The sequence below is a fragment of the Cannabis sativa genome, chromosome X (assembly GCF_029168945.1).
Source record: "Cannabis sativa cultivar Pink pepper isolate KNU-18-1 chromosome X, ASM2916894v1, whole genome shotgun sequence".
Taxonomy (NCBI): Eukaryota; Viridiplantae; Streptophyta; class Magnoliopsida; order Rosales; family Cannabaceae; genus Cannabis; species Cannabis sativa.
Window position 1 is genome coordinate 18,227,152 of NC_083610.1, and position 18,398 is coordinate 18,245,549.

Here is an 18,398-nt window from a genome sequence, read left to right on the forward strand (position 1 = left end):
TAAAAAATCAATTTTAATCATATATTTATGCTTATAAAATTACAATTTAAAGCTTAACAAAAAACAATAGCATCATCATCATCATTATTTTTTATTCATAGGTACACATACATAAATCTTAACCCCTACAAAAACCATTATTATTTATTTATATAGAATCTCACTCTACACAACATTGAAGTCCATTTTCCCCTTTTTGAAATGTAAGAGACAATACATTGATTCAAAGTTCATAAGTCATCCCCACTTTAAGCATTCGTTTGTGAGGAACATCAAATAGTTTGTCAGTCTGCCTCAAATTCTTCTTCAAGAAATTATAAGCATAATCAATGAGTACCCTCTTACCTATCCCAGATCCTTTACACGCCACCACTTCATTCTCACCCATTAAGTGCACTACGCCAGCGCGCCACGCCTTGTCAATTGCCTCAATTTCTCTGTCCAATTTCTCATGTTGATCACCTTCATCATCATCACCAACAATATCCAATCTTTCTAACCTTTCACTATTATGATCTTTATTACTGTTGGTTTTAATATGAAACAACCAAAATTCATTTTCGACAAACTCTTTCAATTTATCAACCAACATAGTCTCGAACGGTTCATGTTCATTACGAACATCTGTGTAGCCGTACCTCGCAACGCATCGAAACACGAAGAGATTCTTGGGCTCTATTCTTCGAAACAAGAATCGTTCTTCATGTGGAACCTTACTAATTGGTAATGATTTTATTGAGACAAAAACGAGGACAGAGTGCAATGCAGGGATGTTCTCTGCATAGTGCTTAAAAATGGGAGGAATTCCTTGAACAAGTTCTGAGTAAAACATTGCAAGTCCTGGTAATCGATGAAAGTTGGTTTCGTTAGTAATTTCCTTGACTTTTTCAGGGGAAAGTTTGTGGTCGAGTTCGTAATAGTATTTTCTTCTGTACACGTCGTTCCAAACAAACATGACAGCCATTAATAGCCCTGCGAAAGCCAGAGGAAGATATCCTCCTTGGTTGAACTTGTAAAGGACTGAGCTTAGGTAAAGAAATTCGACTGAGCCAATCACCACAATGTATGTGATCACCAAGAAAATGTTGGTCTTCCATATCATTACCATTATTAGGACAAGGAAGGAGGATGTGAGTGTCATCACAAACACCACAGCAATCCCTGTTCATATAATACAAAGTATATATATAATAAGTAACATGTGATCAATCAATAATATATATATATATATATATATAAATATCATTCAATAACAAGTACATGATTTGAATGTGATGAAGTTGTAAAGGATGTACAGGGGAAGTCTGATACCATGTTAGAATTTAGAGATAAGATGAATAACGTTCCAAGAGTAGCTCATTCATCTTATATATCACAATTTATTTCCACACATTAGCAAAATGGGACTAACTCTTAATAATCAGGGTAGACCAAAAGCAAATATGGGCTTTATTTTCAATAGAACTCTTTAAAATGGTGTTAATTTTGTATTTTCAAAGCCCTCTTTGATTAAGAATACGTCGTTAGTAATTTTTTATATTATTTATTAAATTAAAATATGGGAATCCGACATTTAGTCTTAAGCCTTGAGCATTTCTCTTATTTGAATGTGTATGCTAGCTCGTCTCAATCTCAATGCATTTTTTAGGAAATTGTTTATAATGTGATTGCAAGTAAATAAATGATGTAATGGATATAAATTCATTTAAATTAAATATGGTACTTAATTACCGTAGGCATTTCCAATCTTGGTAGTGGTTCTGAAACTTATAGTAACAGCAACACAAGCGAGCATAAGGAGATAGTTGGCCTCAGGAACAAAAACTTGACCAACGTACTTAGTGGAAGTATGAACGATCTTAACACGTGGGAAACAACCCAAGGAAAGTGATTGTTGGATTATGGAGAAAGTCCCTGAAATCATGGCTTGACTGGCTATGATGGCTGCACATACGGCCACCACAAACATTGGCCAATACAGTGGCTTCGGAATAGATTTATAGAAAGTATCACTCACAACATCATTGTGCTTACGAAGAAACGAGGCTTGTCCAGCGTAGGCCATTATTAGAGCCGGGTACGTTATTGAGCACATGCTTATTTGAATGGACTTTACCGTGAAGTGCCCCACGTCCGCGAACAACGCCTCCGTTCCTATTACATACACAATTTTTATTTTCTTAATTAGAAAACTCAAAAATAGTTATTCTAACACCCAAAGATACAGAAATTGTAACTATTGTTGTTATAAGATTTAGATCGAATTATTATTAATTTTTATTTTGATAAAAAATATAGGTATTTTTACAAAAATAAAAGTTTACAATTTTACTACCACACGAAATTTTTTACAAAAATATTATCTTTTTATAAAACAACAAAATAGAACAACTAAAACAACATTTGAGCAACTTAACACAGTATTAAAAAAAATACTCAGTATTTTGTAAAAAAAATATAGTATTTTTGAAAAAAATTCTGCCCAAAAAATTAGAAATAAATCCCAAAAATATACCCAAGGTACTATTTTATACTATTTGAAAAAAAAAAGAAAAAAAAAACAAAGTCTAATTTTTCATTTAACAAAACATAAAATCAATAGTAACTTATACAAAATACATAATCTAAAATAATATTTGACCAAAAAAGTAATTACATTTTAAATTTGCTCATAAAAGAATAATATTTTAAATGTGAATTGATATAAAAATAGATAATTATTACGGTTTAAAAAATAATTAATGGCAATATTCTGAATTTTTTAAAAAAAATGCATTATATATTATAATTAAGGCTAATTAGGTTTTTTGTCCCTGAACTTTGACATGTACTAAATCATGCCCTCTGAACTTTTAATGTCGTTAAAAATATCCCTTGAACCATTGAGATTGTTGGATTTAAGGACTTTTTTCCAATTTTAGTAAAAAAGTCTAACATGAATGAAAGTTCAGAGACCATAATTTAGTACATGTCAAAGTTCGAGGAGCATAATTTGGTAGATATTAAAATCTGAGGAGCACGGTTTAGTACATAAACAATCACTGAAATAGTAAAAATTGAATGAAATTAGACAAAAGTCATTAAATCTAATAATTTGAATAGTTCATGGGGCATTTTTAACAATATTAAAAGTTCAGAAAGCATGATTTGGTACATGTCAAAGTTCATGAAACAAAAATCCTAATTAGCCTATATTTAATCATTAGATAATTTACAACACTAATTTTTCAGTCTTGTAGTAGTAATAGAGTAATACTCATACATGAGAGTTTTGTTAAATTAGTAATAAAAAAAAAAGAGTTTTGTTAAATTTATAAAATCAATAATATATAGTTGTATATAGGAGATTAATGAATGAACCTGTAATGGCTAGAACAATGCCACCAAGAGAAATCCAGGCGTCCTTGTTGTTTCTACGAAAATAATCGACTATGTATTTGGGATTTATGGCTTTGACCACTGAAGGATCAAATTTGACAAAATTGTAGAGACCAATGCTGGAGATGAGTGCAAACCATAAACAAATTATGGGAGCAAAACTATACCCAACTTTGTCTGTTCCAAATCTTTGCACCATGAAAAGGCATATCAAAATGCCTACTGAGATCCAAACAATCATATCTGTAATAATTACCACAAACATATATAACAATCATTATTCGAAATTTACAACTAATTTTTTTTACTCTTACATAACGAAAATTTATTATTATTATTATTTATACCTTGGTTCATGTTAGATGTAGCATCCTTGATACCTCCAACAGCCGACAGAACTGCGATGGTGAATATTGTAAAAATTTCAAAATATATTAATAGCCAATAATAAATGATGGGTAAATATTATTTTTGACTCTGTATTTTGCAAAAATTATTAATTAGACCTTTTATTTTGTTAAATAACAAAATGGACCTTATATTTTTCAAAATAATACAAATAAAATCCTGAAATAATTTTTTGTCAAAATAAAATTTAATAATAATCCGATCTAAATGTGTTTTGACGAAATTGTTTACATTTTTCAATATCTTTTCGTATTAGGAATTGTCTTCAATATATAAAAAAAAAATGTCAAAAATTAAACTCAATATGTCTTATTTTTACCATTTTAAAAATTACAAGGTTTATAATGATATTTACCCATAAAAAATTCTGATGAGTAATTATTATATATATGTATATATATATATATATTTATATATATATATATATTGTAAATAAAACCTGAGATGCAAGGTGTGAGGACTCCGTCGCCAATAACCATTGAAGTGCCGAGCATAGTAGCGAATAAAAGGAAATACTTTGTGGATTTGGAGTTCTCAAGCTTAGACTTGAGTTTTGATGCCATCTTTAGTTTATTACTAGGCAACTCAAGCTGGAAATTTGAAACATCTCTATCCTCAGCTTGTTCACTTGGTGTTAATCCCACTTTTGCATATCGGCAAATAAGCGAGTACAATGCAAATGTCCCTCCTATATTTAATTAATAATTTACACAATATATTAAAAAAATATATATACATATAAATATATTCATGTGTATGCACAAATTTATTTATTTATTAGTTACCAATATTTTACTGGAAATAAAAAAAGTTTTTCCATGTACGTTCTTTTGAATATTATTTTACATTATCTTCAACTTTGAACATGGACTCTAACTCATTAATTTATTAGCTATTGTGTAAATATCATATGAATTTCTACCATATTAATTTATATATTAATACAGTTGATTAGAATAATATAAGGAAGAAATTAAGTGATCTTACCGTCACCATTGTCATTGGCTTGTAAAACAATGAAGACATACTTGATCAAAGGAATCAAAGTGATAGTATAGAAGATCAAAGAAAGAACCCCCAAGATGTCATCGTTATGCTTTATTCCATTTGTGAATGTGCTTGAGTACACATATAAAGGTGATGTACCTATATCACCATAAACTATTCCAATGCTTTGGAATGCTAGTTGAATTATCACTGACCAATCATCACAACCCTACACAAAAATTTTGATTCACACACTTTCATATCATATAAAATATCACTCACATATCCAACATAATCAAACACTCACAAATAATAATAATAATAGTAATAATAATACAAATTGGTAATTATTAATTAATAATAAATACAATAAATTAAATTAGAAATAGAAACCTTGGAGGCATGAGCATATGCATGGTGACCTCCAACACTGCGAGATTCGATGTCCAAAGAGTCGTTCCTTCTTAATCTTTGCCATGAAATTTTCTTGCCTTTCAGTCCCTTTTGTGCAGAAAAATCTTCCTCTTCATTTACTATGGCCGTTGAGTTATTTTCTTCAGCTTCCATCTCCATCGTGGATTCTATAGATTGATCAACTACTTGATTTGGCATATTATATCTATATAGAAATATATGAATTATATATATACTCCTCTTTGATCGAGGTATAATAATTGGAAGAAGAAGAAGAAATTAAGATATATATGAATTAAGTACTACTTCATGATCTGAACATTAATTAAGGTGAATCACATAGATTGGCAATGCCTTGGAGAGAGAGATCGTTAGGCGCTTCTCCCTGTGTATTAGCTAGGACTATTATACTTGATAATTTATATAATAATTAATTTCACTAGTCATGTTGTTAAGATGTGTATTGTATTAATATTTTAATATTTTAAAATAATATATAGTGAGCTTCATATATATATAACCTTTACTTCTAAATGAATTTTATAGAAATTATAACCTTTTTTTATGTGACGTTAGGTTCATGGTTGCAATTGGTGTAGTTATATAGAAAAATTATTTTTTGAAAACTAACAAATATTGGTTTATATATAATTTCGTATTTATTAAAAATAAAAAAATTATTATTCAAAATAACTTGTTTTTATCTAATTATCAAATTTCAATAATATTTTTCTTTGGTCATTATATTTCAATACACTTATTTATACTTTTCTTTCTCTTGTTTTTTTTTTTATCTTATATTCTCTTTCTCTCATCATTCTTTCTCTCTTTTTTATATTTTTTCTCTTAAACTTTAAAAATAATTTCTGATCACGTTATTACTCAGATGACCTTAAAAAAAATACTATTATGATCTACTCTTCAGTGTGAACATTTCATCAAGCTAAATATAAATGAGTTAGGGACCCGCAAACATATACATGAAGTTCATAATCACCCCAACAAGGCAAGTTAATTAGCTTAATTGAATTTTAGTCCAACTAATATATATATATATATATATTAATATTCAAACACTTGTTACAAAAAAAATGGATAAATATTAAAAATATATTTGAACACTTTGATAACTCTTTCCTCGGGAGAAAGTTATGTCTTGGAGGAAGATGACCACGTGCGGGATCCGTAAACATCACGTGCAAGATGGGTAAGCATTTAGCCAAGCAAACCATACTGGTTGACTTTCTTAATGGAATTTTTAACTTTCCTTAAACTAATTAAGAAAAAAAAAATAGAAAACACAAGATAAATTTTGGTGACGTTGTTATCTGGTTTCAAAACGCATATGGCAGACTGAGACTGGTGGAGAGACACTTTTGACAATTGCAAGGTAATATTAATTAAGTGTTTTCTATTTTTTCTAAAATTATTTTAGTTAAGTATTTTTTTTTTCTGTATGGAAGTAACTTTGATAATAATAGACCAAAATATTTTAAGGGCATCTCCGGGGTTCAATGAATCTTGATTACATTTTTTTTTTAACAATGAATCTTGATTACATTAAATCTAGTGCTTTTACATAAATCTCCAAGTTTATCTAATATATGATTAAATAAACTTCCTTAATAGCTAAATATCTAATAGACCTTTTTGTCTCTGTAATATTCATAATGAGTTTGTCCTATTCTCTCAAAGGGGTTATCTTTGTGTATTATTCTAAAAGTACTCTTTTTTTTTCGGTCTTCTAATTCCTTTGGGAATTTTGATTTTATATACTTACAAAATTAAAAAAATTTATTATTATACCAAAAATTTAAACCCTAAAAAAACTATACCTTTTTTTTCAAAACCCCAAAAATACCCCCTCACAATTCTCTCTCTCTGCATCATCTCTCTCTCTCTATCTCACCCCAACCGCCCACCCTCACCACCACCTCCGACCTCCATCCTCCGACCTCCGACCTCCGACCCTCACCGCCACCTCCGACCACCCGCACCAACACCCCGACCCAGCCCCACTCTCTCGGACCGCCCAAAAGTCGCACCCCGAAAACCCACTCTCTCTTCCTCTCTCTCTCTGAAATCGCAGAAAAAAAAAAAAAAAAAAAAAATTGCTCCAGTCCGATGGTCGAACCATGGGTCCGATCGGACCCATGGTCGACCATCTGGACTGATTTCTCTCTCTAAAAACGCAAAAAAATAAATAAATAAAAAAATTGTCAGTCGATGGTCGGACCATGGGTCCGATTGGTCGGACCCCATCGGACCCATGGTCCGACCATCGGACCTGGAGCAATTTTTTTTTTCTGCGATTTCAGAGAGAGAGGAAGAGAGAGTGGGTTTTCTGGTGCGATTTTTGGGCGGTCCGAGAGAGTGGGGCCGGGCTGGTGTCAAAGTGTGGTCTGAGGTGGCGGTGAGTGGCCTGAGTGGCCTGGAGGTGGTGGTGAGGGTGGGCGGTTGGGATGTGAGATAGAGAGAGAGAGAGAGAGAGAGAGAGAGAGAGAGAGAGAGAGAGAGAGAGAGAGATGATGCAGAGAGAGTGAGAATTGTGAGGGGGTATTTTTGGGGTTTTGAAAAAAAAAGTATAGTTTTTTTATGGTTTAAGTTTTTGGTATAATAATAAAAAATTTTAATTTTGTAAGTATAAAAAATCAAAATTCCCATTCCTTTTAGTACATATGGCATCTAGCAATCATTCAATCAAAGATCTTGAAGAATAGTGTGCTAATATAGTGATTGAGGGAGAGGATGATCAAGATTTTGTTGTTGATCTCCTCCCAAATGTGGCTAAATCTATTGATGAGCATTGGTGTATTGTTGGTTGATTTCTTACTCGCCGTGCTATTGATTTTGATATTATGAAGCATATGATGGCATCTTTTTTTAAGCTATATGGAAAGGTATGTATGAAGGAATTAGAGCCTATTCGGTATTTGTTCACATTTTATTATGAATTGGATATTCAGAGCCTCAGAGGGTTATCGATGTAAGCCCGTAGACTTTTAATCGTATCCAATTTGTTTTCACTCGTTTGAAGTTAGGTCAAGATCTTAGAACTATCCCCCTTAATGGTCTTGATATGTGGATCCAAGTGCATCGACTACAAGCGGGGTTCAAGACAGAACATGTTCTACGTAGGGTGGATAACCATATTGGTTCGTTTGTTGAGTGTGATCCAAAAAATTTCTAAGGTATTTGGAGGGATTATTTACGGTTGTGGTTACCCTCGAAATTATTGTTCCATTAAAGAGAAGAATGAAGCTTCATCAAACGAGTGTTGATTTTGTGCCGTTTTGGGCTATTTTAAAATATGAGTTTGTCCCGATCTTTTGTCCACTTTCTTTGAGGTCGACTGTCCAAAATTCTTTCATTCTAGTTACCTCAAATAGATATTTAATGGTTGATTTAACCTGTGTAATTTAAAACTAACGTTTGTTAAACATACGAAATAACAGTAGAACAACTCAAAAATAATATTAAAAACCATGACAGCTCCAGTATTATGTTTGAGAATTTAAAGTGCTCAAACAACAGGTTAAAAGAATTTCGAGATCTATGTTTGAGCATCATTTGTAATTTTTGATTTAAAAGAATTTGAGTGGGTGTAAACTTCTAACCTTTTTGATTCGTTGATGTATGTTATTGACGAAGTTTTTAACGTTAATTTTAATGATTATGCTCCATCTTGTCAGAGTATTAATAGTTATTTTTCGGCTACTCTGGTGTTACTCTAGTGGTTCGGTCCGTAGATGTTGAAGATGGAGGCTTCGTATGTATTTTGGAGTGTGTACAATATAAAAGAAAAAAAAAATAATGAGGATAATGGTTTTGTAAAAATTTCCGTGTGACAGTATAAAAATTTACCAAAATTTATTACTTTTGTAATCACCCCTTTAAATATTGACTCAAAAACACTTACCAGTTCATTAATTATTCAGTTGATCATTGTGTATAATTTAAAGTATAAATTATCAATATAATTATGAATTAAAAATATTAAACATGGCAAATTTTATGCTTCAATCAGTGAATCCAACATAACTACAGATGGCATATGCTCACCCTGAAACTTTAATATTAAAAAATTTTTCATTTACAATTTTGTCTATTTTCTAAGTTTCTTTTTTACATTTACACTATAATTTTATAAATATTTTTTTATTTATACTCTCTTTATTTGTATATATTTTTTTTTCTATATTATGCTTTTTTAAAAAATTAATTTTTATATTTACTTTCCCTTCTAATTTTTGCTGAACAAAATTCCTGAATTCACCCAGGAAACCATATTAATAGTGTAATTTTCAGTGAAAGTGATCACAATAGCAGAAGGCATAAGCAATACATTATTTTGTATAAAATACTTGATTATTTATTTTAACCCTTATCGAAGGACAAAGCAAATACTACGTATCTTGAAAATAACTACTAATAATATAGGTTAATTTATCAGCTTTTCTTACTTAAAAACGACTACTCTTGTCGTTTTATGAGTAGAAACAAACAAAGCACTTTTATTTGTTCTATTTAATTATAATTTTAATTGTGATTACAAAACAAATGTATGAAAAACCTATGCTATATGTTACCTCAACCTGGCTGAAACCGGTTTAGTAAACAACCAACAAAATTAAAAAAAAAAATAATACATAATATATATATATACACATCTAGTCATTCTTTTGACATTAGCTTAATAATGTCATATTTTATATTCAATCCTTTCCTGGAATAAGGCAGTTTCAATAAATATATAATATATCACAATATATTTTACCAGGAAATATATATATAGTTAATAGTATCGAGAATCTTTCGATTGTACCATAAAAGTAACCCATTTGTTTCAATGCACCCACATATATAAGATTTAGAATTGAAGACAAAACTGAACAAAACCCTTTTTTCCGTTAGATTTCAGGTCAATAATTACAATTTTTTTAATATAATAAAAAGTTGATTGCAGATTATTTAAATGAAGAAAGATGTAATAATAATTAGGATATTAAAGACCGTGTTATGCAGCTGATGTAAACAACTAATTAATTAACTATCTAGTAATTAAAAAAATGGATATACAATTAAGTATATACCACAGTATATAATCAATCAAACTCGATGACAAAATTAACAACGTGTATATCGGTGCCATCGTAAAATCCATCGTCCAAAATTAATTACAATGTTTATATATAATTTTGACATTGTTGAGCAAAAGCAAATAATGGTTTCGACGGTATGCTACATACTTCATAAGGAAGAGGTTTCAATGGTTACATTTTTATTGTTGGTTACATTTTTTTAAGTCATTGGATTAATTTTAAATAGTTGTGATTAATTTGAAAATTAAATAAAAATAAATAATAAATAACTTGTAACCTGAAAGTAACCTAATCATTTATTTCCTTATAAAAATTTAATTAAGATTAATTATATTTTAAAATTAAATTAATTATAATTATTAATTAATTTTTTACAATTTATTACTATATAAGGATCTTTTAGCAATTTATTTTTTATACTTAAATTATTTAAAATTTTATAGCAAAACTTTTTATAATTTAAAATTATACACATATAATTTTATAATTTAAATTTTATTATACTTGTAATATTAATTTTAAATTATTACACTTAATTATTTAATTTTTTTATTTAAATATTTAAAAAGTAAAAAATGAAATAAAGTTGAAGGATTTTTTAGAAAAAAAAAATGGCTGCACTTGTTATCGATTGATTAGCTTGAGGCCTCATACTTAGTTCATATAATTGTAACAAAATAATTAAATATCATTTAAAAATAATTAATTATTTGAAAATTTATTATAAGAAGAGAATTTTAATTTGTGTCAAAAGAAGTTTAATTTTTGTAAAAAAAAATAAATTTTATTGTAAATATTATAATGAAATGGCTTAATTATTAAAATAATTCAAGTAAGGATTTAAATATAAATATTAATTGCTAAAAGAGGTCTTGTTAAATATTTAATTAATTATTTTAAGAAAATAGTTAACTATAATTAAATAATTCTAAAAAAGGAATGTCTATTATTTAATTAATTATTTTAAGAAAATAGTTAATTATAATTAATTAAATCTATAAAAGGAAACTCTACCTATTAGTAACCTGCTATTACAGGTTAAAAAAAAATGTAACCATATAGTTACAATAAAAATATAACCATTGAATAGTTGTTTCCAATATAATAATTTATAGAGAGAAGTTGTTAACTATTACAAGAGGTGAGCAAATGAAAGAAGTTTGATAGTAAAAGAAGTTGTTGTGTGCTTGAATCTAAATGAAAAAAAATCTCAAACATCATATACTAATTTAAATGATGATCAGTTCTGCTTCTAATAAATAATAACAACAATAATAATCATTACTTAAATAATTGCAATGATAAAAACATTAGATCCATATAATAATAATAATAATAATAATAATAATAATAATAATAATAAGAAAATTTGAAAAACTATACTTTAAAAGTCTTAATATTTTATTTTTAAACCAATACATTTCAAATTAAAAAATATATGACACTTTTATCAAAAACCCAAAAATAACCCTCACATAACTCAACCCCATTTTTCAACCCACACATGCATCGGAACCCCCATCAGACCCGTCAGACCCCCCCATCGGACCCGTCGAACCCCCCCATCAGACCCGTCGGACCCCCCAGCTTGCAAGCATCGGACCCCCCCCCATCGGCCCCGTCGGATCCCCCCATCGGTCCCCATCGGACCCGTTGGGCCAACCCAATTTTTTTCCCCAACTCACAAGCATTGGACCCCCATCAGGGTGCCCATCGGACCCCATCGGGCCATCGTCTTCCCCAAATTGCAATTTTTTCTAAATCCCAAATCTGAACCTAAAATCGAACCTAAATCTAACAAAACTCACGGTGCACACATAAACACATACATTATACATTATAACCCTAAAATCAATACCTATCAATACTCCAAATCATATATCACATAAAAAAAATGACAAAAAAAAGGGGGCCAGCGTTGTGGACGGTGGTGAGGGGGGCTGGGTCCTTCGTCGGAGGTTGTGGGTGGTTCTCGGTGGTTGTGGAGGTGAAGTCGTGGTCTTTGGTTGAGACGACGTGCATTTGGGCGCGAGAGAGAGAGAGAGAGAGAGAGAGAGAGAGAGAGAGAGAGAGAGAGAGAGAGAGAGAGAGAGAGAGAGAGAGAGAGAGAGAGAGAGAGAGAGAGAGAGAGAGAGAAGCTTTAGATTGGTTTGGTTCAAATGTGAGGGGTATTATGGGGATAAAAGAAATGTAGTCATATATGGGCTATGGTGAAACATTTAGGCTTAGAGAAATAATATTAAGGTTTATTATGTATAAAATTTTAAATTTCCCTAACAATAATATCAATGTTTAAGTTTACTTATACATAAATATTTTTTAAATTTTATTAATAATAATAATAATGAAAACATTTCATATTGTTGGTGTCCATTACATATAATTACACTTTTTTTTTTTAGTTGTAAGTTATTTTTTGATATTCATAAGGTTTTAGTGCTAATAAACAATTCCTATATATATACGTCTAGAAACCGTGCAAATAGCAGTTTTATTGATTAGTATTTTATAATGGAAAATTCTACAATGCACCCCCTTAAAATGGATATATTGATGCATCCTTATCTGTTTTAGCATCTGAAATAATTTTTTAGTCAAATTTTTTCTCATGGTCATGTACGTTATAGTTATTTAAGACATCTTGCAAAATTTTAAGAAATTTGAAAAAGTTTAACACGCTGAAAATTATGTTCAAACAGTATGTTGCACGCGTGACTATTTTATTTTATACGCGTGTAAAATAAACTGTTTGAACATTGTTTTCTATATTGTAAATTATTCCGAATTTTTCAAAATTTTGTAGAATATCTCAAATATCAATAACGTACATGAATATGAAAAAAAATTAGTCTAAAAAATTTTTTTGGATGACGAAATAAGTTAAGAGTGCATCAGTACATCACTTTTAAGAGAGTGCATTATAAAATCACCCTTTTATAATTTATAATTTATTTTTATATTTTTTTTAGTATATTAATATTTTTTTATGATTTTTAAATTATATTTTGAATAATAATTAATATATATATTTTAATTTTTATATAGATTAATATTTTTATACATTAAATTTATATTATAAACTTTATTTTTTTTATAAAAACATTCTCCCTTAACGAGATGAAAATGGGGAGCACTCTCTACTAATTCTCCGCTCTACGTACATCCCTTTATTAAAATTTATTCTTCTCAATATTACAGAATGCTATTTTCAAAAAGAATATCTTCATAAATTAATACTTTACTAATTAATCTACTTAATTACTATATCATTACTCTTAATTAATTAACACGTATTATTATACTCTATTTTCTATACAATATTTTATATATAATATTATATATTTGAGAAATGAGGTGAAACAATCAAGCTTCACTATAGTAGTTCATGTTCAAATCTCAATTTTAAAGACACCGAAGGCATAAAATAATGGTAAGGAGGGCAAAAATTAAAACAAAACACGACTCTTTTCCACCCAACGGGTTACTCTGGTGAGGCAAGAGAATGATCTACAACAAGATGAACCGGCGATGCAAACCTACGCAATTACCATTGATCTTAGATTAATTAACTATATACATAATAATTCGGTTAAATCAGAAACTAAGAAGTCCAACCTCACAAAACAAGAGAACATTTCACAAAATCTCCTCCAGTAGTAGTGTTACGTACCTCTAGTCATACAAAAAATTGCACCGTGCAAGTGGAAAACAATGGTGCATAGCATACACGTAACTTGACTGTATGTAGGTGGCACCACCGTGTAATTTACAAAATTTTCCAGAGTTTCCGGCTACGTGTTCTTGTTTAGGTTCTAGCATTTTGTGGAGCCTTGCGGAAAAGAGGGTTTTCCACCAAATCTTTAGCTGAAGGCCGCTTAATTGGATCAGGGTCCACCATGGCCTGATATATTTAATGAATTGTAAGATAAAAATGCCCTGAACTTTGCAATATTTAAGATACCCAAAACAATATCCTTGCTGACAAAACACTACCAGATTTAGACCAATAACTTATTATCACATGGCAATACGAACCTAATGAGTACTGAACCATATGAATATGATAATATGGGTCAGCTTAAGTTCTGTAAACTAATTAATGCTACTGTTTACATTGGTAATCAGTGTTTAGGTGCATTAGGCTACTTTGTGTTTTGCTTTACTACTATTAAAACTAATGCAGTGTTTGGTTGGAGCTAATAAAATGGATTAAAATAGAAAATAAATAATTTTTATTCTATTATTTTATTTGATTGCATTTTAAAGTGTTAGAATATTCTTCTAATGGAATGATTTTTTCATTATTGTAGTAGAATAACTTTCATTTTAAAATAGAGAGAAAGACTATTTTAAGGCAAGATGAGAAAAAAGTAAATAATTCTTTTATCATATCTTTTATACGTTTTAATTTAATTCAATTGCATTCCCATTTCTATTTTCAACCTCATTCCTATTATATTTTCATTTCTTCTAACCAAATGCTATCTCAGTCAAACAAAGCACAATAACTTCGTTAGTAAGTTTTAACTTGCCAATAGAGAGTTTCAATTCCTACGTTGCAATAATAGTATTAAACAAAAGACAGTATCCTAATTTGACATGGCAAGAAAGGGAACAGTCAAATTTTCTGTAAGAAATGCACAAAGATCATCAATTATAAGGAGATAACATGGTAGTATGGTACCTTAATTAAGTTCTGCAAGTGCAATGAACGACCAGGGAGGAGTGGCAATTTTCCCTCCTTGACATTTAGACGTCCTGATTCTGGCAAAGATGACCCTCTTATTAACTCCAACATACAAATTCCCAAAGAGAAGATATCAACCTTCTCAAGATGATCATATCTCTCGTTTAAGACTTCTTGAGGCATATAACGTGCATCACCCTCCTCAATTGGGAGGCTCTTATCAATAAGTGTTGCGCACCCAAAATCACCAAGCTTATATACTCCATTCTTGACATATATATTATCAGGCTTTACATCTAGATGAACTATTCCTCTCTCGTGAATAAACTGCAATGCCTTTGCAATCTGTATAGTTTTACATATATCAGAAATGATACAGAATAACATAATTTTTTCTCAAATCAACTGCAACAGTGGGTGCCAAATTAATATATAAACCTGATGCACGGCCTCCAAAACTTCTGTCTCCGATAACAGTTGGTGAGATCCATTGATGGATAAGCTGCAATCACAGAGCTCCATTTGTATGTAAAGCTGCTCATTTTCAAACCAAGAAGAGTAGTATCCAACAATGTTTTCATGAGACCCTGCAGAGTAAAAGAAGTTTAAACACCAAACAAAATGTGATATCCACTGCATCAAACATGCACCATATGACAAGCAGAGAAGCAAATGTAAGACGAACCTAAAGCTCCCAAACATTGAACTTCCATTAAAGCTTTCCTCCTACAAGAGTGCAAAAGTGATTCTATTAGCAATTAGCAGATTCTTAACCTAATGACTGACAGATACATCCAAGAACATACAAAACAACCTTTCACTGTCCTGATGCAGTTGCTTTATGCTATGTTTCACAGCATACAGACAGCCATCAATTCTCTTTAAGACTTTGAGTACACGACTGAAGTTCCCACTACCAATGAACTGGAAGAAAAGAGAAATTTTGCTGATTAACCAACATAAGATAATCACAGAAATTTAACAAAAGAACTGAGTCAGCTAAAGTCTATAAATTAGTGGAGATAGGGTAGATACCTCAATCTCATGGAAATCAGTGTGATAACGTGAAAGACCATTTCCCCCAATAGTTGCAGCAAATAAATCTGCTTAAATTAAGGATAATGTTATTGAAACAACAATATATTAACTGAACATTCAACAGCAACAAAACTTCACATCCTTTGAGGAAATAAAATAAAGGTCTCTACCAGATTGTTTATAGTGACAAAGTAGCCTGAAAGATATTATTAACAGCTTTACCTGCACACTTTGATCTTTGGTTGCCAAAAGGATCCATGCCCATTCCTGAAGCATCTTTTATGTATGGATTTTTTATACAAGGAGGGGGCATAACCCGGCACCGTAAAGCAACTGCAGATTGGGATACGTAGCTTTGAACCCTCTTTGTTCCAGATGCTGTAATATTTTCCATCTTTACTTCGTCTACATCACAATCATCATTTTCAAATTCCACCATCTCTTGAATGTCGGACAAGGTGGGACTGAGTGGATTTAATGAAAAATCATCTGTAGAAATTTTTGGTAGTCTTAGTCTTAGTCACACAAATAATAAGGAAGAACATACACGGTATAACAATGGTCTTAGCCATTTTACAAATTATACTACCAGGAAAAAAAAAATCATCTTTTTCTTCTAGGACTAAAGAAAAAGATACAATTTTTCATCTCTTCTGCCTTAGTTGCAAAAAGTTTAAACGAACAAACAGAAAATATGAATTACGTCTTGCGCATGTTAACTAAAAAAAATGTTGAAGCAAAATTAGATATATGAAAGTTCGAATTGTGCCGGTATGTCATAAGATAACTTGCTTAGGCTAACAAGGTCATTCCTTCAGAATTCAGATCATCTTACACTAGATGGTATTAATCACAAAAATTAAAGTAAAACATAAGTTCCATAATCAAAAAACTTGTCACGAAACTTAATTGGGCAACTGTATTACCTTGCCGACGCCTCTTACTTTTTATTGTATTCAGCTTTTCCGGTGATTTGGGGCACGGCATGCTTTCCTGTAGAAACATACATACAGATATTTAATATCTATAAGAAAGTAGAGCAAACTCAATGCATTAAATCTCACATTAAGCTTCAGCATTTCTACATTACCTCGTTGCTACTAAAGCTCTTCAATAAGTTTTGATTATCTGGAGTGATATAATCAGGAGTGCTGGAAGATGTTTCAAAAGAAAAAAAATGAAAAAAAAACGAAAACCCAGGCAACAAAATGGAGAAATTACACAGATATCCTAACTTTCAATGCCACCATTAAAACAAAAATTAGCATCTAAAAAAAGTAGTTCAAACTCCCAAATATGAACCTTGAATGAGAATCAGATTTATATTACCAGAAGAAGTCTTGGCTTAGAATAAAATCTTTGTCATCCACAGTGTTATCTAGGTCTGTATTTCGAGGCGATGAGAAGGGAAGCTGCTGCCGCTCCGGTACAGCTTCAGATTCGAGAATAGTCTGAAAATGAGACGGTTTGGTCATTGATGATGATGATGATGATTGGCAGTTTGGCCCTAGCTGAACCTGCAAGTGCCTCACCAAAGTCCCTTTCATTTTGCTCCTTAACTCTTTCTTCTTCTTCTTCCTGCTGCTGCTTTTTAGGTTTACAGTTTTCCCTCTCATCAACTCTCTCTCTCTCTCTCTACAAATCTGAAATAGTGCTACGCAGAAAGAAAATTAAATTAAATATATTGGGAATTTCGGGAAAGAGGAACATTTCAAAATGCGCGGGATATTTCAGGAAGAGCTACAATCAGGTGTGACTCGATCTATGGTAGATATAACTATTTGGACTACTAATGCTTAGGTGGCTATGGATGTTTCAATCATGATAAAGTGACCATTGGGCTGATTTTGGCGCTCATAAATTGTTAGCGTACCATGGACGATTTGCGGTATTTACCGTATGGTAAGGTTATTTGCGGTGCGGATAGTGCAATTTTTTATTATTTTTTTAAATTAATTTGTATATACAGTTTTTTTAATTTTTCAAACTGCACCCGCACTGTAAAATTAAAAAACCGCAAAAATTGTACTGCAAAAAATAGTGCAGTGCGGTGCAGTTTTTGCAGTTTGAACTATAATCAAATAATTAAACTATCACAAATACAACAAAGCTTTAGCAGCACCTGTCGAAAATAGTATAAGGCTTCAAAATAAATATGAAAAAAAGCTTCAAGTTTCAACAATACAATAATTAGTAGGCTTTAGGTTGGGCAGTTACATATTGGACCTAAATAAATATAAAAATCAGTATTTTTATAATATGCGGTGTAGTGCAGTTTGGACTGCATAGCAACAATATAAAACAGTAAACCGCACCGCACCACGTAATTTAAGAAAAATTCAAATCGCAACCACACCGCAAAAAATTTCAAACCACATCTTTTT

General features: G+C 30.7%; 2 protein-coding genes across 3 annotated transcripts; both read right to left on the minus strand.

Annotated features, from left to right (window-relative positions):
• LOC115723814 (potassium transporter 5) lies at positions 1-6,075 on the minus strand. The gene is made up of 7 exons (XM_061106659.1): positions 5,167-6,075; positions 4,774-5,002; positions 4,226-4,474; positions 3,726-3,776; positions 3,361-3,621; positions 1,732-2,154; positions 1-1,161 (listed from the first exon to the last, which is right to left on the minus strand). The coding sequence occupies exons 1-7, from the start codon at positions 5,383-5,385 to the stop codon at positions 224-226; spliced, it is 2,370 nt and encodes a 789-aa protein (XP_060962642.1). The 5' UTR covers positions 5,386-6,075; the 3' UTR covers positions 1-223.
• A 7,569-nt stretch (positions 6,076-13,644) lies between these two features.
• On the minus strand, positions 13,645-17,791 carry LOC115702797 (wee1-like protein kinase). Of its 2 annotated transcripts, XR_009684933.1 has the most exons (11): positions 17,344-17,791; positions 17,105-17,165; positions 16,941-17,007; positions 16,237-16,503; positions 16,012-16,079; positions 15,791-15,900; positions 15,662-15,702; positions 15,415-15,563; positions 14,974-15,321; positions 13,960-14,190; positions 13,645-13,825 (listed from the first exon to the last, which is right to left on the minus strand). XR_009684933.1 is itself a non-coding variant. In XM_061105646.1 (10 exons), the coding sequence occupies exons 1-10, from the start codon at positions 17,628-17,630 to the stop codon at positions 14,095-14,097; spliced, it is 1,494 nt and encodes a 497-aa protein (XP_060961629.1). In that variant the 5' UTR covers positions 17,631-17,791; the 3' UTR covers positions 13,645-14,094. The 2 variants fall into 2 exon arrangements, 1 of the variants encoding a protein (XP_060961629.1); XM_061105646.1 differs by having other exon boundaries at positions 13,645-14,190.
• Between the last annotated feature and the right edge of the window lie 607 nt (positions 17,792-18,398).

What these genes read in the sequence shown, in the direction of transcription:
- LOC115723814 (XM_061106659.1), bottom strand. Translation starts at nt 5,385, where the DNA reads ATGCCAAATCAAGTAGTTGATCAATCTATAGAATCCACGATGGAGATG. An exon ending in TACATCTAACATGAACCAAG is followed by an intron (nt 3,622 to 3,725) that starts GTATAAATAATA and finishes TAATTATTACAG; the next exon opens with ATATGATTGTTTGGATCTCA. An exon ending in CAAGATTGGAAATGCCTACG is followed by an intron (nt 1,162 to 1,731) that starts GTAATTAAGTAC and finishes TTATATGAACAG; the next exon opens with GGATTGCTGTGGTGTTTGTG.
- LOC115702797 (XM_061105646.1), bottom strand. Translation starts at nt 17,630, where the DNA reads ATGAGAGGGAAAACTGTAAACCTAAAAAGCAGCAGCAGGAAGAAGAAG. An exon ending in AGAGCTTTAGTAGCAACGAG is followed by an intron (nt 17,008 to 17,104) that starts GTAATGTAGAAA and finishes ATGTTTCTACAG; the next exon opens with GAAAGCATGCCGTGCCCCAA. An exon ending in TCAATGTTTGGGAGCTTTAG is followed by an intron (nt 15,564 to 15,661) that starts GTTCGTCTTACA and finishes TTTACTCTGCAG; the next exon opens with GGTCTCATGAAAACATTGTT.